The 20738-nt window shown below is 47.5% G+C and overlaps 8 protein-coding genes and 1 non-coding gene across 15 annotated transcripts; 5 read left to right on the top strand and 4 right to left on the bottom strand.

Annotated features, from left to right (window-relative positions):
* Positions 1 to 86: 86 nt before the first annotated feature.
* LOC9652356 (peptide-N4-(N-acetyl-beta-glucosaminyl)asparagine amidase A) lies at positions 87 to 1940 on the top strand. The gene has a single exon (XM_002966534.2). It carries the CDS (start codon positions 90 to 92, stop codon positions 1830 to 1832), a length of 1743 nt encoding a protein of 580 aa, XP_002966580.2. The 5' UTR covers positions 87 to 89; the 3' UTR covers positions 1833 to 1940.
* On the top strand, positions 1894 to 4806 carry LOC112345197 (peptide-N4-(N-acetyl-beta-glucosaminyl)asparagine amidase A-like). The gene is made up of 2 exons (XM_024671511.1): positions 1894 to 3684; positions 4489 to 4806. The coding sequence occupies exons 1-2, from the start codon at positions 1894 to 1896 to the stop codon at positions 4804 to 4806; spliced, it is 2109 nt and encodes a 702-aa protein (XP_024527279.1).
* On the bottom strand, positions 4555 to 6853 carry LOC9652814. 4 transcript variants are annotated; one of them, XR_002991941.1, is made up of 14 exons: positions 6702 to 6853; positions 6429 to 6647; positions 6349 to 6377; positions 6283 to 6298; positions 6207 to 6235; positions 6132 to 6147; positions 6032 to 6075; positions 5968 to 5977; positions 5884 to 5912; positions 5808 to 5823; positions 5718 to 5758; positions 4982 to 5666; positions 4861 to 4930; positions 4555 to 4810 (listed from the first exon to the last, which is right to left on the bottom strand). XR_002991941.1 is itself a non-coding variant. In XM_024671099.1 (13 exons), the coding sequence occupies exons 1-13, from the start codon at positions 6837 to 6839 to the stop codon at positions 4922 to 4924; spliced, it is 1281 nt and encodes a 426-aa protein (XP_024526867.1). In that variant the 5' UTR covers positions 6840 to 6853; the 3' UTR covers positions 4612 to 4921. The 4 variants fall into 4 exon arrangements, 3 of the variants coding, with proteins under 3 accessions (XP_024526867.1, XP_024526869.1, XP_024526868.1); XM_024671099.1 differs by having other exon boundaries at positions 4612 to 4930; XM_024671101.1 differs by having other exon boundaries at positions 4612 to 4930; positions 4985 to 5666.
* A 75-nt stretch (positions 6854 to 6928) lies between these two features.
* Positions 6929 to 8222, top strand: LOC9652355 (pre-rRNA-processing protein ESF2). The gene is made up of 6 exons (XM_002966533.2): positions 6929 to 7136; positions 7195 to 7258; positions 7312 to 7379; positions 7436 to 7525; positions 7590 to 7852; positions 7906 to 8222. Exons 1-6 carry the CDS (start codon positions 6959 to 6961, stop codon positions 7933 to 7935), a joined length of 693 nt encoding a protein of 230 aa, XP_002966579.2. The 5' UTR covers positions 6929 to 6958; the 3' UTR covers positions 7936 to 8222.
* Positions 8223 to 8848: 626 nt separating this feature from the next.
* On the bottom strand, positions 8849 to 10786 carry LOC9652354 (eukaryotic initiation factor 4A-6). The gene is made up of 4 exons (XM_002966186.2): positions 10639 to 10786; positions 10475 to 10578; positions 9974 to 10404; positions 8849 to 9630 (listed from the first exon to the last, which is right to left on the bottom strand). The coding sequence occupies exons 1-4, from the start codon at positions 10704 to 10706 to the stop codon at positions 8995 to 8997; spliced, it is 1239 nt and encodes a 412-aa protein (XP_002966232.1). The 5' UTR covers positions 10707 to 10786; the 3' UTR covers positions 8849 to 8994.
* A 731-nt stretch (positions 10787 to 11517) lies between these two features.
* Positions 11518 to 13301, bottom strand: LOC112345084. Its single transcript, XM_024671079.1, has 12 exons — positions 13175 to 13301; positions 13064 to 13120; positions 12956 to 12997; positions 12847 to 12897; positions 12719 to 12796; positions 12595 to 12663; positions 12462 to 12547; positions 12362 to 12409; positions 12195 to 12303; positions 12027 to 12130; positions 11853 to 11978; positions 11518 to 11804 (listed from the first exon to the last, which is right to left on the bottom strand). The coding sequence occupies exons 1-12, from the start codon at positions 13274 to 13276 to the stop codon at positions 11552 to 11554; spliced, it is 1125 nt and encodes a 374-aa protein (XP_024526847.1). The 5' UTR covers positions 13277 to 13301; the 3' UTR covers positions 11518 to 11551.
* Positions 13302 to 13404: 103 nt separating this feature from the next.
* Positions 13405 to 14093, bottom strand: LOC9652813 (50S ribosomal protein L18, chloroplastic). Of its 2 annotated transcripts, none has more exons than XM_024671080.1 (4): positions 14001 to 14093; positions 13860 to 13942; positions 13634 to 13795; positions 13405 to 13578 (listed from the first exon to the last, which is right to left on the bottom strand). In XM_024671080.1, the coding sequence occupies exons 1-4, from the start codon at positions 14077 to 14079 to the stop codon at positions 13429 to 13431; spliced, it is 474 nt and encodes a 157-aa protein (XP_024526848.1). In that variant the 5' UTR covers positions 14080 to 14093; the 3' UTR covers positions 13405 to 13428. The 2 variants fall into 2 exon arrangements, with proteins under 2 accessions (XP_024526848.1, XP_002966231.2); XM_002966185.2 differs by having other exon boundaries at positions 13860 to 13945; positions 14001 to 14087.
* A 94-nt stretch (positions 14094 to 14187) lies between these two features.
* Positions 14188 to 14260, top strand: TRNAK-CUU. Its single transcript has one exon. It is a non-coding gene; the product is annotated as a tRNA-Lys (tRNA).
* A 2488-nt stretch (positions 14261 to 16748) lies between these two features.
* On the top strand, positions 16749 to 19259 carry LOC9652811 (serine hydroxymethyltransferase 1, mitochondrial). 3 transcript variants are annotated; one of them, XM_002966531.2, is made up of 15 exons: positions 16749 to 16959; positions 17013 to 17078; positions 17150 to 17236; positions 17288 to 17409; positions 17473 to 17549; positions 17602 to 17726; positions 17781 to 17873; positions 17939 to 18031; positions 18087 to 18284; positions 18329 to 18433; positions 18482 to 18547; positions 18600 to 18677; positions 18721 to 18832; positions 18889 to 18996; positions 19054 to 19257. In XM_002966531.2, the coding sequence occupies exons 1-15, from the start codon at positions 16837 to 16839 to the stop codon at positions 19200 to 19202; spliced, it is 1602 nt and encodes a 533-aa protein (XP_002966577.1). In that variant the 5' UTR covers positions 16749 to 16836; the 3' UTR covers positions 19203 to 19257. The 3 variants fall into 3 exon arrangements, with proteins under 3 accessions (XP_002966577.1, XP_024526845.1, XP_024526846.1); XM_024671077.1 differs by having other exon boundaries at positions 18889 to 19259; XM_024671078.1 differs by having other exon boundaries at positions 18329 to 18547; positions 19054 to 19259.
* Positions 19260 to 20738: the final 1479 nt, after the last annotated feature.

Genomic DNA, 20738 nt, shown 5'->3' with positions numbered 1-20738 from the left:
GGAATGCACATACGGTGAAGAATATTCTGGTATATGCTCAAAGGGTTTATTAAAATTTCCCGTCGATAAACCCTAGGTGCAGGGAATCCATGGCGCTTGTGCTCTTCCTGCTCTTCCTGGCGGCGACGGCGCAAGGGAAAGGTAGATTTCGTCTCGGCGGCCTGGATTTCGAGCACTCCGAACACCGGCATTCCTCGCTAGCGCCAGCTCCAGCGCCAGCCCCAGATCCAGCTCCACTGACGTTCTTCGAGGTGAGCAAGCCGCTGTCCATCCCTAGATCCGGCCACTGCGCGACGCTGCTGCTGCTAAAGCATTCTTTCGGCAACACGATCAGCTCGCCCCCGGTCACTGCTCCTTATAATCCTCCCCGATCGAGCCACTGCGGTGGGGGTTGGGAGAGAGTGATCCTCAGGTGGAGCGTAGCATCCAGGGGCAGGCAGTTTGACCGAATCTCCGCAGCATGGCTGTCTGGAGTGGAAATCTTCCGGACTTGCACGGCGGAGCCTACCAAGCAAGGGATTGTGTGGAGCGTCGAGAAGGACATCACCAAGTATACTTCGTTGCTGGAGAAGCCACAGGTCTTGGCGGTCTCTCTTGCGAACGTGATTGACAAAACTTACACGGGCTTCTTCAACGTCACCCTCACTGCCGAGTTCTACAAACCGGCTCAGAGAAACTCCAAGCGCTCTTCAAAGGGGATGCCCGCTGACCTCGTTCTTCCAATCGCTTTGCCAACTTCGGAGAATGGTGGCTACTGGTTCCAGCTCCAAAACAGTTCCCACGTTGGAACTGTGAACCTCACCAGTCTTCCTCGAAACATCTACAAGGCGGAGCTCGAGGTCTGCGTTTCCTTCCATGGTGACGACGAGTTCTGGTACACCAATCCAACGAACGATTACTTGGACGCCAACGGTGAAAGCAGTTCGGGCTCCAGGAACGGTCCCTACAGGGAAGTGGTGGTTACTCTGGACGGGAAGCTTGTTGGAGAGATATGTCCCTTTCCAGTGATCTACACGGGTGGCGTCAATCCACTGTTTTGGAGACCAGCAGCAGCAATCGGGGCTTTCAATCTGCCAACCTACATTCTCGACGTAACTCCGTTTGTTGGCCAGCTGGTGGATGGGAACAGCCATGAGATCAGCTTGAGCGTCACCAACGCTGTCAGGAACTGGTTATTGGACGCCAATTTACACCTCTGGCTAGACCATGGTAGCTCGCAGACGTCCGGAAAGCTCGTCTCTTACAGCTCTCCTCCAGCCGATATCAGTTACGACTCACACTACAAAGGTCTTGACGGTACTCTCCAGCTGTTTGCCTCTCGGTCACTTCAATACTCGGGCTACGTCGAGTCTTCCTCTCACGGGAAGCTCATAACGACTTCATCGTACAGCTACAAGTTCTCCAACCAGATGATCTTCTCCGACAATGGCAGCGTTTCCACAGTAAAGCAGCTCATCGATGCACAGACGAAGTTCCTGGTGGAAAGCAGCTCCAAGCAGGTTAGATTGCAGCAGAAGTCGAGCTCGTACCCTTTCTTTCTCTACAACTCCCAGAAGGATGGAACCAACAAGTCTGTTGTTTTAGACGCCAGGATCTCGCATGGACTTCAAGAAGAATGCGACGACGACTCCTTTTGGAGCCGGCTCAACAACAAGCAAGACACTGCCGGGAAAATCGTCATCCAAGCGAATATAGTCACCAGTGGGACGGGAAAGCTAAACCAGACTTACGTGTCCGAGAGCAGCGAGGGATGTTACCACCGGAGCATCCGAACGAGCAACACTACAACACAGTACGATGAAAGTGGTTTTCGATGCATCGCCAGCGCTTAAAAAGGCAGTTTATAAACCAAAAGTGGCGGGAGTTTCTCGTAAAAGGCCTAAAAGTTGCGGCATGGCGCTGGTGGTGCTCCTGCTACTTTTGGCGGCAGTGGCTCAGGCGATTCCTGGGAGAAGCAGCAGGTTTCAGCTGGGGGACCTGGATTTCGAGCAGCCTCGACGACCAGCGTTCTCAGTTGATGAGCAGCAACAGCAGCAGCAGCATTCCCTTTCAAGGTTTTTCGAGGTGAGCAAGCCACTTTCAGTTCCAAAGTCAGGCCACTGCGCGTCGCAGCTGCTGCTGAAGTATTCTTTTGGCAACACGATCAGCTCGCCGCCGGTCGTGGTGCCTTACAATCCTCCTCAAGCTCCCGAGTGTAGCGAAGATTGGGACAAGGTGATCCTCGTCTGGAATGTCACGTGCAAAGGCCGGCAGTTCGATCGGATCTCGGCCGTGTGGCTGAGTGAAGTGGAGATCTTCCGGACGTCCACCGCCGAGCCGACCAGGAAAGGGATCTTCTGGACGGTAGAGAAAGACGTCACCAAGTATCGTGCCTTGCTAGACAAGCCACAGAGTTTGGAAGTCGCGCTAGCCAATGTGATCGACGAGACTTACACCGGGTTTTTCAACGTGACGCTCACTGCCAACTTCTACAAGTCCTCCAACTCGTCTTCTTCTCTGGTGGATGCCGAGGCTCCTGCCGATATTGTTCTTCCAGTCGCGCTGGCAACCTCGGAAAACGGTGGCTACTGGTTCCAGATCCAAAACAGCTCCGACCCTGGCCGCGTGGAGTTGAGCAATCTCCCGACGAACATCTACAAGGCCAAGCTCGAGGTCTACGTCTCCTTCCACGGCAACGACGAGTTCTGGTACATGAATCCCACGAACGACTACTTGGACGCCAACAATATCAACACGGCTTCCAGGAACGGTCCCTACAGAGAAGTTCTGGTCACTGTCGACGGGTTCCTCGCCGGAGAGATCTGTCCCTTGCCAGTGATCTTCACGGGTGGAATCAATCCACTGCTTTGGGCTCCAGCAGCCGCAATCGGAGCTTTCGACCTGCCGAGCTACACTCTCGACATAACTCCATTTGTTGGTCTGCTGGTGGACGGTGGCAGCCATGAGAGCGGCTTCAGCGTCACCAACGCTCTCAGGTTCTGGCTACTGGACACCAACTTACACCTCTGGCTCGACCACGGTAGCTCTGAGACGTCCGGGCAGCTCGTCTCCTATAGTGCTCCAGCAGCCGATATCAGCTACAACGCACGCTACAAAGGCCCGGTCGGCTCTCTCCGGGTGGCCGCCTCTCGGTCTCTCCAGTACTCGGGCTACGTCGAGTCTTCCTCGCGTGGCAAGCTCTTCACCACCTCCTCGTACAGCTACGCGTTCTCCAACCGGATGGACTTCTCTGGGAACAATGGCGAGATAACGACTGTAGATCAGAGTATCGACACCAATGCCAAGGTCGTGGTAGCCAGTGGCGACGAGCAAATCGAGCTCCAGCAAACTTCCAGCTCGTATCCGCTCCACGTGTTCGACTCCGAGACTACACCCGCCGATGGCTCGATCGTCTCGGAGACGAGGATCTCCCATAGAGTGGCGGAGGAGATTGAGGTGCATCGCGGCAGTGGAGGCGGGGAGTTTTACTGGAGCCGGCTTGACAACAAGCAGGACGCGGCTGGGAAGATCGTGATCGCAGGGAACAAGGTCGTGAGTGGAGGTGGAGCGCTCAATCAGACGTATAGTTTCCAGAGCAGTGATGGGTGCTACTCCAGGACAATCGAGGCGGGCAGCGATGCCATTCAGTTTGATCGTGTGAGTAGCAGCTGCATCCCATTTGCTTACTGTAACAATTTCTACGAGGTAATCTATATTCAAATTAGAGCATCGACTTGGGTCAAGAATCTCTTCAACCAGTCAAATGTTAGCATGTTAGACCGTTGACCATTCTCCTGTATTTAATCAGGTCGAGATTTTTAGTTTACACTTGAAGGAGATGGTAGTGAATATACCTAAAATATGCTTAAATATTCTAAAATATTCTATCATCTATTCATTTAGATTAATTTTGTATTTATAATTTATAAATATATTTATAATTTATAAACTTTCTTAAACCCCTTCTAGTATATTCTTTTTTATTCTATCATCTAATGGCTAATATGCAATAAGATTAATCTTGTGTTTATAAATTACAAATAAATTTATATTTATGAACTTTATTTGATCAATTGAATTAGAATAACATTACTATCAATGTAACAATTTATTTAGAATTGAATAAAAACTCGCTAAAAAAGATTCTAGGCATCTGTCATGATCTTTGTTTAAAATTTTCTTCTAAAAACACGCTAAGCTTCACAGGACAATGAGAAGTACGTCACTGTACGTGACTTCGTCTCCCAAAGAAGAATCTAATTTGAACACAGTATTGAGTGTAGAAATTCTTCAACTCCCCAGCTCAAGGTTTCTACTACACGATTTAGCAGCTTCTGCATCTAACGTTTCTTGCCTCTCCACAGGCCTCCATGGCCTTTCCAAAAGACAAGATTGCGTTCTTGTATATCCACAGGAAGAATGGCGAGGTTGCATTCATCTCGCGGATATGTCCCCCACTCAGAAGAGCAGTAGTGAGGAATCCATGTTTTCTTCCATCGTTACGAGCAGCACAGCAGAAGATTTAGAGGCGGCCAAGCAAGCCGCACGATCAGAGATGAACAGGTTCACACCATATTCATGCATGGAGCTGATTCATGCTCTTCGTGGGAAGCCACACTCTACGAGAGATACTTTTGGAATTTGGGCGTGGTTTTCATCCAGGATCCCAGTCTCCAGGAGGCTAGCGAGAGCATGAGTTATCTGGCTTCTCTCCTGCTGGAAAACAGTGTCATGACCAGGGATTTTCGGGAGCCCTTCAGCTCGCACACACCTCAAGAGGTGGACGACATCACCTCCCAAGTTGTGGAGTTTCTTTTGCCTGGATGAGTTTCTGTTGCACAACGACACAGTAGGCAGTGAAACGACGACAATTTCTCAAACCTTGGGCCTAGCAATAGAAATAACTTTAGAGTAGTTGCAGTCACTGATTTTTTTGAGGAGACTAGCTTTCCTGCAAACAAAGAAAACGAAGGTAATCAAAACGATGAGATAGATCGCTTACCACCTCCTTGTCAAACATGCGTCGTCTGGAGCTCAAGATCTCGTTTCGCTGCAGCGCTGCCATCTTGGAAACAGCCGACAACGTCTTCTGATGAGACTTTCCCGAGAGAGGAGTCTTGAATTGTGCCTGGTGTCTTCTGTGAACACTGGCGACCTTTCCTCCACAAAGGCTCACGGGTGTTCTTCGTGGAGCGTCTCGATTTGCTGGACTATCCACTGGAGCACTGGCTTGATCGCGGACACTGAGCTGATTCGATATGTTCCTCAACGGCGAAGCTGCCGCACCTCTCTTCTCGGTCATTTTCTTCGCGGACTCTGCCATCGCCTTCTCCATAAACCTCTTCCTTCCAAAAACTGGCTGCTCCTTACGTAGCTCTCCTCTTGTGTTCACCTCACTGGTTGATCTTGGCCGTAATACTTCGTCGTTCTGCACCATGTCGACGCTTTTTATCCTCCGCTGCGTCAGAACCTCGGTTCTCTTGAGCCTCGCTCTCAGTAGACTCCTGTTTGCTAGCATCCTCTTCATAAAAGGTACTTCTTTATAGTGATCTTTGTGCCTAGCTTTCCTCGTTGCTCGTTCAACCATCTCCTTCCAGTGCCTTGCTTTTATGGATGTGTTGTTGGACGCCGCATTTTCGGTTTCTACTCGAGCAGTCGAGTCTGCTACTTCTGGATCATCCTGCGAGCTGCTAAAAGAACATGTTAAAATGCGAGGCACTGAACAAGGACTAATATACCTGTCCACAATAACTTCTGGATTTGAGAGCTCACAGCAATCCTGTACAAGTATAGATGTTAGAGCTTCGTTACTCTACCGTGAACCTCACCATATTCTCGCTTTGCCTACACAATAATACAAGAATGTGAGTGTCTGACACTGACAGAAATTACTGACTACCATACCCGTCTTGAAGGACTTCTGGAACATCGTCCTAGAGACACGCGGAAATCAGAAGACCATCCAGGTTTCGTTCATACAACTCTTACCATGTATAACCTGCAAGCATTTCGAGAGCGTGAACAACGATATGAAGGAAAAGTAAACGCATACCCGTCGTTGTGACCTTGTGGAGTTGGACGTTGAGAAAACTCTTCCTGCACAGATGTAGATCTTCCATACACAACGGGAGTGAGGTGCTTACAAAGGTTACCTTATCCTCGATTATCCTGAAAACAATCAAGAAATAAGCATTGGCAGAACAATAAAACTAGATAAAACTATATACCCGTCCCCAGAAGCGCGTGAAAGATCCTCCTAGACGCACAAATAAGTTAGAAGAACACCGAGAGCACAAAACTCACCACATTCTCGCTGTTCCTGCAGAATTGGAACAATAAAAAAAAAAAAAAAAAATTCCCACAGTTTACCTATGGTCGAGCGCTTGTGGACTTGGCCGCTGTTAAACAAAGCTACGAGTAAGAAAGAAGCATTGCTATAGAAAATGTACCATATTCTGTGGATCCATCTCCAAAGCTGCTTGATTTCCCATTTCTATAGGGATCTTAACTCCATTACTCACAGCAATCTCCCCAGAATCACTTAGAAGCGAGTTTGTCACACGCTCCTCACTGCCTTCGACTTGCTTGTCCACCTCCGTAGCCTCCGATTGTGTCTCCGAGCCACCGCGCACCTCTTGTTCTACCTCAATTTCTTTATCAATCTCCTCCTGGAATGCACAAAGCCGTGAGCGACTTTTCAAATGCCCTGGATGGATTCATACCCTGGAAATCTTCGACAGCGCATCCGCCATGAAGCTGTTCGTCTTGTTCGCCGGGATTCCGTGCTTCTTGCACAGCTGCTGGAGCTTGCGCCGCGGAAGCTTGTGAAAATCGCCATGGCTTAGAGCACTTCTCCCCATCACAAAACCCTAAAACTCCGCCCCAAAATGTGACCGTTGTAAGGGACAATCCTGTCGCGGCGAGGAATCGAACCTCTGATCTGCTCTGTTTAAACCTAAAAGAGGTTTAGGGTTCTTCGATGGAAGAAGAAGCAGCCAAGGCGACGAAAAGAAAGAAGAATGTAGCGGTGGAGGAGAAGGAGGAGAAGAAAGGCGTGTGCTATCTCAGCCGGATTCCACCGCATTTGAAGCCGCTCAAGCTGCGCCATCTTCTCTCGCAGTATGGCGATGTTTTGCGAGTGTATCTCGTCCCGGAAGGTAGGGTGGAAAATCTCGATCCACAATTCGCCAATCGTGAGCCATATTCCGATGTTAGATCCGGCCGCGAGGAAGCGCAGGAAGCGAGCTGGAGGGAACACCGGCAAGAATTTCACTGAAGGGTAAGTTAAGTCGTGTGTTAAAGAGATTGGGGAAGAACTTGTCTAGCTTCCAGGTGGGTGGAATTCTCGAAGAAGAGCGATGCAAAGCATGTAGCAAAACTATTAAATGGAGAACCGATGGGTCAGTTCTCTGAAGTTCGCAAGGAATTCGTGATGGTTTTTTCGTTTTCTTTTCAGGTGGGAAGAGACGATCAGCTTATTACTACGATCTCTGGAACATCAAATACTTGAGAAAGTTCAAGTGGAACCATCTAACAGAAGAAATTGGTAAGCGATCTCAGCAATTTTTTGTTTTCTTTTGTATTCTAGACAGTAATATCTTGCTAAATAGCTTACAGGAAAGCCGTTCACGATCAAAAGCTTGCGGCCGAGATCTCTGCGGCCAAGCGCGAGCGAGATTTCTACCTTGCTCGGGTTGATCAATCCAAAACCATCAAAGCTATTCAAGAAAAGAAGAAACGTAAGGCCGGCGACGAGGCTGGTCCGCAAGATGAGACGAGCCGGAAAACGCTGCGAAGGTTTTCTCAAACAAAATCAGTCGGCAAGAGTGAAGAGGACCAGGCAACTCGACTAGATCTCAAGGTTTTAGCAGGGGTAAGAATTCCTTTATGCAGTTTGCTTCGTGGGAACTGAGTTACTCTTTGCAGGTCTTTGTGCAAAACGAAGAGCAAACTTGAAGCAAAGAACTTAGTTTGCAAAAAGGGAGTTTAGCTATAAAAGACCTTTAAGGTTGTCGACAAGAACATAGACCCCAAGACGACGTGAACAGCTCCCTGATCACTTTTGAGTTGGTAGGGCTGTTACAAGCGTTGGAGATCATTAGTTTGGAGTAGTGGAGGACATTATTGATAGGTAATGTTGCTTAAAAAATTTTATTAGCCTCGGTTGATAGGTGTAATATTTTTGTTGATGGTGTAAGTTCACTTTTACAAGATGAAAAGTTATCAAAGATATATTTGCAGTTTATGAGTTTAAAGGGATGTTATTGAATGTTTAATATAAATAAGTTAATAAATGATTAATATTAACAAAGGTGCCATGTAATTTATTGAAACGAAAGAAAAAATTCAATTTTAAAATATTAATTAAAAATGAAATTTGTCAGAAAAAGTTTAAATATTCACTATTTTATATTTTTTTAAATAACAATAAACATTTGATACATATATATCTTATATCCTTTTTAAAATTAAGTTTAAATATTTTATTATTGAAAGTTTGTTGCTTGAGGTGTATGAGTTTTTTTTTCTTAATATTAAACATTCAGTTTATCTTGAATTCTTAAAAAAATTAAAATTAAACTAAATATAATTTTAAAAGATAAAAAATTAATTAATTAGGAATAAAACATACTAATAGTTAACACTACTCAAAAAAACCATATTAGCCTCGGCTGCCACTTAAGTGTAACTGTAATATATTTTAAATTCTTTTTTTAACATCAATCAAATTAACAATTATTGATGAATTATTTATATAAATAACAAAATAATAAATAATTATTTAAAATAATTTATTTAAAAAATCAATAACCACCCATTCTATTTTATTCTATTCAAATTCTGGTTAGTATAATACTTTTGAGCACACTTTTTTTTCAAGTGAATTCATGATTCCTTTGCCGAACTAAAAGTACAAAAACGAAAAGAGAGAGCGAAAACAAAACTTCCGCACAGCAGCCTAGAGGCCAAAACAAAAAAGAAGAAATAGACGAATAAAGCAAAAACTCACGCTGCTCAGATGAGGTCCGCAACGTTGCTCGGCAGTTCCTCGATGACGGTGTTGTAGAACTTCTGGATGTCGAAGAGCATCTTCTCGTCGTCCTTGGTCAAGAAGTTGATCGCCACTCCCTTGCGCCCAAACCGACCGCTGCGCCCGATTCGATGCAGGTAGTTCTCCGGCTGCGTGGGAAGATCAAAGTTGATCACCAGCGACACCTGCTGGACGTCGATCCCGCGCGCGAGCAAGTCGGTGGTGATGAGAACTCGCGACGATCCCGACCGGAACTCGCGCATGATGATGTCGCGGGTGTTTTGATCCATGTCGCCGTGCGTCGCCGACACCGTGTGGTCGCGGCTCCGCAGCTTGTCCGTGAGCCAGTCCACCTTGCGACGGGTGTTGCAAAAGATGACGCTCTGCGTGATGGCCAGCGTCTCGTACAGGTCGCACAGCGTGTCCAGTTTCCAGTCCTCGCGCTCCACGTTCACGTAGAACTGCTTGATACCCTCCAGCGTCAGCTCGTCGCGCTTGACGAGGATCCGGACCGGGTTGCTCATGAACTTGCGGGTGATCTCCAGCGCCTCGGGCGGCATGGTGGCGGAGAAGAGGCCCACCTGGACCTTGGCGGGCAGGAGCTGGAAGATATCATAGATCTGTAAAACAGAGAATCGCGTCGTGAGCAACAGGATGAAAAATCCAAAGAACTCAACCAGTCAGAAGAACGAAATCTAAACCAACACGAGGAAGACAAAGAGAAGTTAAGAAAAACAACGAAAACAGCGGAGAGATTTCGAAAATGAAACAAACCAACACGAGAAAACGAGAAAACGAGAAAAGAAAGAAAGATCTTAAAACACACAACCCAACCAAAGTAGTGAGAAAGAGAGTTACGAACAAACGAGAGATCTCGAAAACTAATAGCCCAAATCATCAAACCAAGAAGAAACAACGAAAGAAAAGAATCGAAACGCGATAGGAAAGGAAAGTGTGGCTTACTTGGTCTTTGAATCCACGGGAGAGCATCTCGTCCGCCTCGTCCAGGACGAACATCCTGATGTGCTCGGAGCGGAGGGCCCGGCGGCGGAGCATATCGTAGACACGGCCAGGAGTTCCAACCACGACGTGAACACCCGCCTGGCAGATCCTCTGGTCCTGGCGGACGTCCGTGCCGCCGACGCAAGCGTGAACTTTGGTTTGCAAGTAATCCCCGAGCGCTCGCATCACCTTCTCGATCTGCTGGGCGAGCTCGCGGGTAGGAGCGAGGACGAGCGCCTGGCACTCGTTCAGGTGTCCGTCAAGCTGCTGGAGAATGCCCGAGCAAAACGTAGCCGTCTTGCCGGTCCCCGACTGGGCTTGCTGGATCACGTCGAGGCCCCGGCAAAACGGGACGATTCCTCGCTGCTGGATCGCCGATGGCTTCTCAAAACCTGGCAGCAGCAAACCAAGAATCGTAAGAACAAAGCTTGTGAAATCTCGAGAGGATTTCCCTTTGCCTACCGTAGGCATAGATCCCTCGCAGGAGATTCTCGTGGAGACCCATCGAATCGAATGTCTCGTTAACCTCCTCCCAGGTCGAGAGGGCCTCCTCGCCGGTCTCGAGGCTGCCAAAAGGAAAAGGAAAACAAAAGATCTCGAGCTGCGGAAGAGAGGAGAGAACTTACGCGAATTCCATTTTCTGATCGAACTGACGGGGATCGAATTGCGAGCCCTCCGGTGCCATTCCTGCCATGACTGCGCGATGTAATTTCCAAGAACAAAGAGAGAAAACCCTGATCTGCGAGTTTCCTAAAACCCTAGCCAACGAAACTAGGGCACAACCCTAAAAGTTTTAGTTAAACTAATTTATACAATTAGTTTAGAAGAGCACGAGAAGAGTCGAACCGGACACGTATGTTTTGAGAGACCAAAGTCCTAACTGACTGGTCTAAGTCGTTTTAATGAGCTGGCGAACCAGAACGAAGGCTACATATTGTGCAAACTTTTTTCATAAAAGTCCTTGTTGATTGGACCCTTCGGCATCGAACCCGGGTCTTCTACAACGGTTTACCTTTACACTTACCTGATAGCCATGATCTCAGCAGCCGGGTTCTGATAATAAAATATCATACCATGTACTTATACCATACGACACAGTCCCATCGCCCGATTATCACGCGCATTCTCGGGCGTCCTTGGCGGAAACCATTCCCGGATTTTGGAGTTAGATCTAGATGGATCTCGCGCTAAATCGCCTCGCCTCTTTGACGCCGGGAACACGATCGCGTAGCGCGCGGCCTCGATCACTGCTCTCCGAGTGTGTGGAAACGTTAAGAAATCTCGCGAGTTCTCTCGGTGGTGGATGAAAGGATGGAGAAACATCTCTTGAAATCCAGCGAAGGGACTCCATCGCAATTCTAAACGTTCCAAGAAGCACGGAAGATCACTCGTTCCCGTCAACTGGCTGACTAGGATCTCCTAACTTGTTCCTGCCTCCTCGCATCGCTAAGATCAGTCCATTAGAGCTTGGATTGGAAGAACTATTACGCGATAGAGCGAGAATATTGGAGGCAGTAATGCGTGCTCAATTCCAAAGCTTCAAGTGTAAAGTCTGGAATAGATGTACAAATGGCTATCGTCTCCCTGGTTTACGCGAATCACGTCGTCCATATACAAAAGCTCCCACCGCTCCGACCGAGGAACGGGCAGCGCGAGAGTGATCCTTGTCAAGTCCCAAGAAACTGGGGACTCGAAAGCTCTACCTGCAGAAACTTCGTCAAAGACCACCATACCAGTCGACTTGTTCCACACGCCCTTGAGTTCCACTCGGACCGCTCCCACACCAGGTAGTCTGTGTTTCAAAGCTTAGATGCGCTACTCCAAAGATCATCCTACAAACCTCAAGAGCGCGAGATTGTGTATCGTCAGCGTTTGATCGTTACTCCGCCGTGAAAACTTCTGCTCCAGATTGCTTATCTCTAGACCGGGCAATCGAGAAAATATCGCGGGCTCTTGAGACGCATATCTGTATGAACAATGAACCTCAAACTTCGAAAACGCAAAAAACACTCACAATAGCTGCCAGCTCCCGTCAATGTTCTCCATGGCAGTCTCGTCGTCGAACATTGAGCCAACCATCTGGAGCTGCTTCACGATGGCTTGTATAGTTGCACTTCCCTGTAATTTCGGTTGTGTCATAGGAAGCCAAATTCTCACAAAGAAAACCTCCAAAGGAACTCACTTTTATAGCTCCCACCTCTTGTAGAAGCGAACATCTTAGTTTCATTCTCTCGATCTCCTTCCTGACCTGCTTTTGCTTTTCAGTGGCAGGCGGTGCAGCCACCGATGTCCTTGATAAAAGAGAAAACAGAGGGGAAAATGAATACAGATCTGGTATTACGTACGTACTGGCTTTCCGTCGCTTCGCCGTTCTGATTTCTATTCTTTGACATTTGCCTGTGCACATTTACGAGCTCATCCTTTGTGGATAGAAAACGAAACAATTTACCACGCCATTGTAAGAACAACAAGCGGCGTCCAGATCAACCATCTCTCTCCGATGGCCACCAAACTAGATAGTTCCCAGGCAGCAAACTGCAAACAAAACCATTATCAGATTTAAAATTGCGAACATCCTTTACTCTTTCAGCGAAGTCTTCAATCAAGCCCCCGACCCAGTGTCCAAGCTCAAATGGATTGAAGTTTGTAAGCTGAAAGCCATCGTTAAGATTGAAAAGCACAGGTTTCAAATGGCCTCGGACTTGCCAAATCATAAGAAGACGTCCACAGGCTAGAGGCATTGTGTACAAGCTCTGTCCTCAACTCCTCCCAGGAATTGTAATCCTACACAAACCAATTCAATTCTAAGAGCAACACTGAACAAAAAAACACACCTCTCCCGTTGTGATGGCCTTAAGTTGTTTGTCCAGTATGTCTGGTTCCACCTGTGAAACAAGAATTTTCTTCAAAACTTGAAGAGAGAGAACAAAATGATCGTCGCACCGGAGTTTGGCCAGCAATGACAGTAGTAATCTTGTCCAAAACCTATGAACAAAAGAAGAAGAAATACTTAAAAGGGTAGCGCAAATGCATGAAAAACATACTTCACACCTTATCTGTTGTCAAGCGCGTAGACAGCCGCTCAATCAGCATCTCGGCTTGTTTGACCTGCGAAAACAATGCAATTTGATGAGAGAACCGATGCTGCACTTGCTTGCGAACCTGAGCACTACTGAGAGCCGCAGTAGCAACTCGGCGCAATCTTCTTCGCTTTGAAGGCAATAAAATTGAAGGAGAATGAAGAGATTGGCATGAGCTCCTCATGACTATGCGAGCGAGCACCTGTAAAGACTAAGAAAAACCTTGAGCCCCGAAACACCACACGTCGAGCTAACAGGCACCGCACATTGCGATGTTCTTCCCTAGAGATTATCTGTAAGAGAAAAGTTAAGTAAAACAAAAAGAGAAGAATTTGTTTAGAACTCAAGCCCACTCTCTCGAGCGGCCTCGGCCAGGGCTTTGATCCGACCATGGTACTCAAATCCACCCCGGTCGAAAGCTATTTTGGTGATTCCTTTACTGAGACAAAGCTTGGCAATCTCTTCCCCGACTCGTTTTGCCGCCTCCTGCGAAGTTCTCGGTAGATAGTGTAAAAGAACTGGAAGGAAAAACAGGACTTACAATCGTTGGGCCAGAACTGAGATTGAGCTCGTCGCGGAGGGGCTTCTGGATCGTCGACATGGCCGCGAGCGTGTGCATTTTGGTGTCGTCAATCACCTGGCAGTACAAATGCTGGTTGGAACGAAAAACTGCGAGCCGTGGCCTCTCCGTGGTACCGCTCAGCTGAAGGAAGAAAGAAAGAGGAGGAATCAGGCAATGCAGCTCCTGGAAATCCTCGATTCCAGACCTTCTTGCGAATTCTTTGGTGCTTCATTCTCCTGTTCTCCCGGCGATTGTATTCCTCGGCGGTGATCGACAAAGGGATCGCTCCTGCTGCAATGTCCTTGCGATGAAGCGAAATTTCGGCAAGATTTCAGCTGGAAAATACCTGCGGGCGATTGGCGAGTGAATTTGAGAGGTATTTGAGCAGCGCTGGTGAATGGCGAACTCCTCCATAGCAGCTCCATCGCAAAAACCCTAAAACTCCTTATCCCTTTTAAAAGTAAAAATGCAAGACTTTAAGAAAGATAGCGAAACAGACAAAGAAGGCAAAACTTGAAATCTCTGACATCAAGGCCGCCCTAGCTCAGTTGGTAGAGCGCAAGGCTCTTAACCTTGTGGTCGTGGGTTCGAGCCCCACGGGCGGCGATAATTTTTAAAGTTGGATTGTTTTGTTTTAGAAATGTTGCTTTTTGCTATTTTCCATTTTTCATCTTTTCCTCCATTTTGTTTTTGCAAACTACCACTAGCGAAGCTAGCGGTTCACAGAACACTGGGGAAAGCTAATTCTGGGGGTAGCCACCAAATTTGGTGGCACTCCCAGTGCTCTCACTATCACTTTCCAGCTCGTTAACGCCCTTCCGCTCCTTTGGTTTAGCGCCTACATTTTTCCGCGCCTCAAAGATGGCGTCTTTGCCTTCTTGATCGATCGATCCAGCGATCGATCGTCTAGTTAGGCCTAGGATTTTAGAAGAATCTAGTCCCTTGCGCTTCCCATTTCCATCGATCGAAGGCGCTGGCGCCGGCGCCATGGCCGTCTCGTGTGCTGTCTACAATCTCCCCAGCGATTTCCCACTCCTGGATGTCAAGATCGAGAGCGTGAGCATTAGCGGCCGCGAGGTTCTTGACTGCTGCGACGATTTCTCCTTCCAAGATTTCAGCCCGATCGCGCAGCACAGCGGCGCCGCCGCTTCGGAGGCGTCGGTGGCGTTCGATCATCCGCAGAAAGATCCGGCATCGATAATCCCGCTCGAGGCGCCAGCGCCGGGATTCCAACTCGTCGACAACTATGGAGGAGCCGCCGCCGCGACGCTATCGGTCGACGGCCCCCAGGACTGTAAGCCTTTGGTTGATCTTTGGGAGGTCCCAGACGCCAAGAAAGAAAGCATGGCGAGCATCCCGGCCGGCTCCTCCGCGAGGTTAGTGGAGTGGATCGGCGAAGTCCCAGCAGCCGCGACGATGATGGATTGGCAGCAGCATCAGGCACAGCAGCATCACAGCATCGTGATCGGCGACGAAGAATCCGCCACCGCCTCCATCGAGGATCAATACTGGTTCTCTTGTCCCCAGCTCGAGTGCCAGGTTCTCCAATCCCAGCAGCAACAGCAAGGCGATGCAATCGGCTCATCCACGAATCTTTATGCCTTTCGGCGGCATTGCCCAGCGGCAATTCTCGATAACCTCATGGTCGCTTCGCCGCAAGTGATCGATGGCCCCGCTGCTGCCAACATTCTCGATCCAGTGGCGAATATCAAGGTGGAGCAGCAGCCTATCGAAGAACACTTTCACACGCCAGGAGGATTTCTTCCAGGGAGCGATCGACAGATCAAGGTGGAGTTGCCCTTTAGGTCCACTGCGCGTAAGTGTCGCATGGCAAGAAAGAGGCGATCGCTGCCATACCAGGTGCCTTTTCCTTGCTGCACATCGCGAAAATCTGTGGAGGTAAAGCTTGCCGAGATATTTTGTTGGAGCTCACTTAATTTATGCAAATGTCTTTTCAGGAACTAATTGTCGAGAAGAACTTGGAATTTCTTCTGCAGAAGCAGCTCAAGCCAAGCGACGTTGGAAACCTGGGAAGGATTGTCCTCCCAAAGGTATGAAGAAATTTCTTCTAGCGAATAGCGAAAAGAGATTTTCGTTTTTCTCCGAGCAGAAAGAAGCTGAGAGCTGCCTGCCTTACTTGACTGTCCGAGAAGGGATGACGATTGTGATGGAGGATCTGACCACCGCATATAAGTGGCACATGAGATACAGGTAAACTTCGAAGATTCTTTACAATGTAGGTGGAAGTTCTTACAATCTCGAGCACGACATAGATTCTGGCCGAACAACAAAAGCCGAATGTATCTTCTGGAGAACACGGGTAAGAAACTTTTGACGTAGATGAATCAGAAGTTTGTCTCACTCTTGGCACGGATTTCGCAGGAGAGTTTATCAGGTCCCATTGTCTTAAAGAAGGAGATCTTCTGCGGCTTTACAAATATAAGAACTCCGCAGCTGGAAAATACGTAAGTATTCTCGGAAGCTTGCAATCCTCTTTGTTTGTGCTGAGAGTTTTTCACCTGGCACCAGGTAATTCTCGGGAAGAAGGCTGCATCCCCGGAAGACTCATCGACGTCCTCGGACACGAATAATCACAGCAATAAGAGAGTCGCCGTAAAGTCGAGCACCAGGAAACGATCAAAAGGCTGTGGCGGCGGCAAATCGAACAAAGTAGCATCGAGAGGAGGAGGATTAGCAGAGATAGCGGCCGAGAATTGCACTCCCAGCTCCAGTTCCAGGGCCGGATCATCGAGCGGCTCGTTCGGATCATCCGAGAGGGAGGGTCACGGCCTCGCAAATTTTGATAGCTTTGAAGCGAGTGATATTCAGGAAATCCTGACGTCACTAAGCTAGCCAAGAATTTTTTGGCTTCTCTCAAGGATATAGGAGGATATAATACTTGGTAGACAACACCACTACAGGTAATAATCATATGATGTTACTACTTTCTTTTTTTTTCTTACCAAGCTCACGCAAAAACAATGACAATGTAGCTATCTACCAGTCAAGTAACATGAACCACACCTTGGAGGATCATGGTGACGTGGCTTCCAGCCACAGGCCACAAGAGAAAAAGAGTGTTAGTATAGACGATAGATAATAGGTCATTTAGTTTGCTTGGCAGTGGACGAAGAAATATTTTGGGCTGGGGCGGCGTTGCCGCGAGGGATTACGATCGAGCAATGGCGCTAGCTTCGGCGGCTGTTCTTCGGCGATTGTCCAGGTTTCGTGCCTCTACGGCGCTCGCGATCGCGGCAAACAGGGCGCTCGGCGATGCCAGATCGATCCTTTCGCGAAATGCGTCGGTAGAATCTTTGTGAAATTTCGATAGCTAGCTACATTCTGATGTGTGATCCAGACCGCCGTGGCCAATGACGAAGTGTACTCGCGATTCGAGAGTTCCAAGGATAAATCCCATGTCACAGTAAGTGGAGTTCCCTTTTAGAAAGTAGTATTCTTTGTCTTATCCGTTTACATGCATTCGCGTTCTCGCAGTGGCCAAAGCAGCTCAACGCTCCACTTGGCGACGTTGATCCGGAAATCGCTGATATAATTGAGCTGGAAAAAAATCGTCAATGGAAGGTTGGTAAATTTCGCTATACATAGAAGGAAACTTTGGATCTGTTTTACCAGGGACTGGAGCTAATTCCCTCGGAGAATTTTACTTCAACTTCAGTCATGCAAGCAGTGGGATCCATCATGACCAACAAGTATAGCGAGGGCTATCCAGGAGCTCGTTACTACGGTGGAAATGAGTAGGTCGTTTTTTCTTCACAAGTTACGTCTAGGAACGCTTAATGTTTGTTTGTTCGTTCTAGGTTCATTGATATGGCCGAGTCTTTGTGCCAGAAACGAGCACTAGAAGCTTTTCGTCTCAATCCAAACGAATGGGGAGGTACGTTTTATCAGTGGCGAAAGGATAAAGCTCTGACTTCTTTTCTTTGCAGTCAATGTGCAGTCATTATCTGGTTCTCCAGCAAACTTTCAAGTGTATACAGCTTTGCTTAAACCACACGAAAGAATTATGGCTCTTGATTTACCTCACGGAGGCCATTTATCTCATGGTTATCAGGTAGGCAACCTTTGGCTTTAGAAGCTAAGCGGCATTCTTCTTTATTTTGCACAGACAGATACTAAGAAAATCTCGGCTGTTTCAATCTTTTTTGAAACGATGCCATATAGGCTGGATGAATCTACAGGTTTTATTGACTACGATCAGGTAAATCGAATAGTAGAAGTCTCAAAGAACTTCGCTCTTTGAGACTAACCTGGAGTCTTATCCAGCTTGAAAAAAGCGCGACACTCTTCCGGCCAAAACTCATCGTGGCCGGAGCCAGCGCCTACTCTCGGCATTATGATTATGCACGAATGCGTCAGGTACATATGAGTAGATAGCGATTGCAGCTTTAACCTCAAAGTAACGTTATCACAGATTTGCAACAAGCAAAAGGCAATCCTTCTAGCTGATATGGCTCATATAAGCGGACTTGTAGCTGCTGGTGTCGTGCCATCTCCATTCGACGTTGCAGACGTTGTCACCACTACCACGCACAAATCACTTAGAGGTCCTCGTGGAGCAATGATTTTCTTCCGCAAGGGTGTGAAAGAAACTAACAAACAAGGACAGGAGGTACGTTTACTTTCCCAAGTTACCTCCTTGACAGTGCCTCGCAGGTTCTATACGACTACGCTGAGAAAATAAATGCTGCAGTGTTCCCTGGGCTTCAAGGTGGTCCTCACAATCACACAATTGCTGCGCTTGCCGTGGCTCTTAAACAGGTAAATCAGCCGAATTCTACTGTCAATCTAAAAATGGGGATGTTTCAGGCATCTACACAAGAGTTCAAGGCTTATCAAGAACAAGTTCTTCGAAACTCTGCTCATTTTGCCAAGGTATAACATAGCGTATTTATTTTTGTTTCTTTCTAAATGAAGATTTCTGTAGCATTTGATGGCAAAAGGTTACGAGCTTGTGTCAGGTGGAACAGAGAATCACTTAGTTCTGGTCAACTTGAAAAACAAGGTACTGTCACATTGCTGTTTGAATGAATTATTCTGTCTTCCAGGGGCTGGATGGATCCAGGGTAGAACGAGTCCTCGAGCTGGCTCACATTGCTGCCAACAAGAACACAGTGCCTGGAGATGTCTCTGCGATGGTGCCCGGCGGAGTAAGAATGGGTATGATGAAAACCTGGGTGATTGCTCTGGCACTAAGAAGCGCACTCTTTTTCCAGGAACTCCTGCTTTGACATCAAGAGGATTCACCGAGGTGGACTTTGAGAAAGTTGCCGAGTTTTTCGACCGTGCGGTGGGAATTGCCGTAAAGATCAAAGAAGCCTCAGGTATGTTGATCGTTTACATCCTCTGTCACTCGATCTATCTCTCAAATCTTTCATCAGGCGCCAAGCTTAAGGATTTCAAGGCTGCCGTTGACACGAACCCCGAATTCCAGGGCCACATCAAAGCGCTTAGAGAGGAGGTGGAAGACTATGCAAAAGACTTCCCCACCATTGGCTTTGAAAAATCTACCATGAAGTACCGTAATTAAGATCTTATGTTGTCGGCCGTCATTTTTCTTTTCGACATACTAGAATGTTAAAACATATAAGAAAATGCGATTTACTGAAAAAAATAGAAAAAAAAAAAACATTAGCAAGCGAAGGGAATTTAGGGTGGCCGAGGAGCGAAGCTCTTTCCTGTCGATTGTAGCTCCAAGTAGCTATTGACGATGGAAGGAAAGCAGGGCCAAGGTCATTTTGCCTCGGTTGGAATCCCAGACACTCTTCCTACGAAAACAGCGGTGATCCCAGGCGACTGTTCCGACAAGACGGTCCAGGAACTCATCAACAAGAAGGGGTTTATTCTCTACGAGCCGATCGCGTCAACGCAGCAGAAGGATCTTCTTTATAGACAGGCAACTAACTATCAGGAGATACTCAAGAGTGATCCACAGGTGGGAATCAGCAATTACAAGTCCCTCTTCGATGAGATGAAGACCAGAATGGACAAGTGGGAAAAGGAATCGGAGCGGCAGAAGATGCAGATCTCTACGCTTGAGAGGGAGGTTTCCACATCGCAGCAGGAGGTTTCCACATTGCAGCAGGAGGTTTCCACACTTCATAAACAAGTAGAGGCACAGCAGCAGGAGATTTCCACACTTCATAAACAAGTAGAGGCACAGCAGCAGAAAATAGACTGGTTGGAAGCTGTCGTTGCACGCTTAGAAGGCCTGGATTTCATCCTCGCGAGGACTGCCGTGAAAAAGCAAGATCGACTCTGCAGCAAGCGGGCCTAGCTCTTCCAGCAGATTGGAACGAGTTGATGAATATGCCGGCACATGTTGCTGCTTTGGAAGCAGCCGGCTTGCCTCTTGCTGGTTTGCAGGTCACATTCTATGGCACTGGGAGCATCCAGAGTCAAGGCGACGCACAAGCTCACGTACAAAGTGAAACGCCGGAGCAGTACAGTGACATGCTATACACTTGTTTTACTGGATCTAGGCTGGAAGGCATGTTGCACGTTTACAAGTTTCGTTTTGGACGTGATGCAGTGCCAGGACCGGGTGTGAAACCAGAGGTTGGTTGATTCAGTTTTCCGGTTTGATTTCTAATGCTTTTGTGTCCTTTTTGCTTTAGAACTGAGTCGGGAGAAGCCTGAGAAGGCGTGCAAGTTTTTGGCAATCAGCTGAGTAGTGTGAAATCAATTGTAGATGTTCTTTTGCGGAGAAACAAAGGCAATTCGCTGATTTTTCACTCCGGAGTTCTTTTTTTAAGTTACCTTGCTTACAATCTATGGTGCTTGCAATATGGATAATGCGGCTGCAACTCAATCCTTTCTCTTTTCTTCCTTTTTTGTCTTTTGTTCCTCGCATTTGGAATGGACGCACTTTAATCATGGAATCCAGGTAGCTTTCTAAGATGGGTATTTTATGACGAGTAGCGACTTACTTTCTATTGGCATGAACAGGCTCTGTTGCTGTGACACTTCGGTTGATCTTGGGACCCAGACAACCCTTTTTAAATGCCTCGCAGCATCTCAATCCACTTTCCGACGTTGATCCGGAAATCGCTAATGAGCTGGAAAC

Source organism: Selaginella moellendorffii, unplaced genomic scaffold, assembly GCF_000143415.4.
Source record: "Selaginella moellendorffii unplaced genomic scaffold, v1.0 SELMOscaffold_7, whole genome shotgun sequence".
NCBI classification, from domain to species: Eukaryota; Viridiplantae; Streptophyta; class Lycopodiopsida; order Selaginellales; family Selaginellaceae; genus Selaginella; species Selaginella moellendorffii.
The sequence above is the reverse complement of the archived record's forward strand: the minus strand, read 5'-3'. Positions and strand labels throughout refer to the sequence as shown.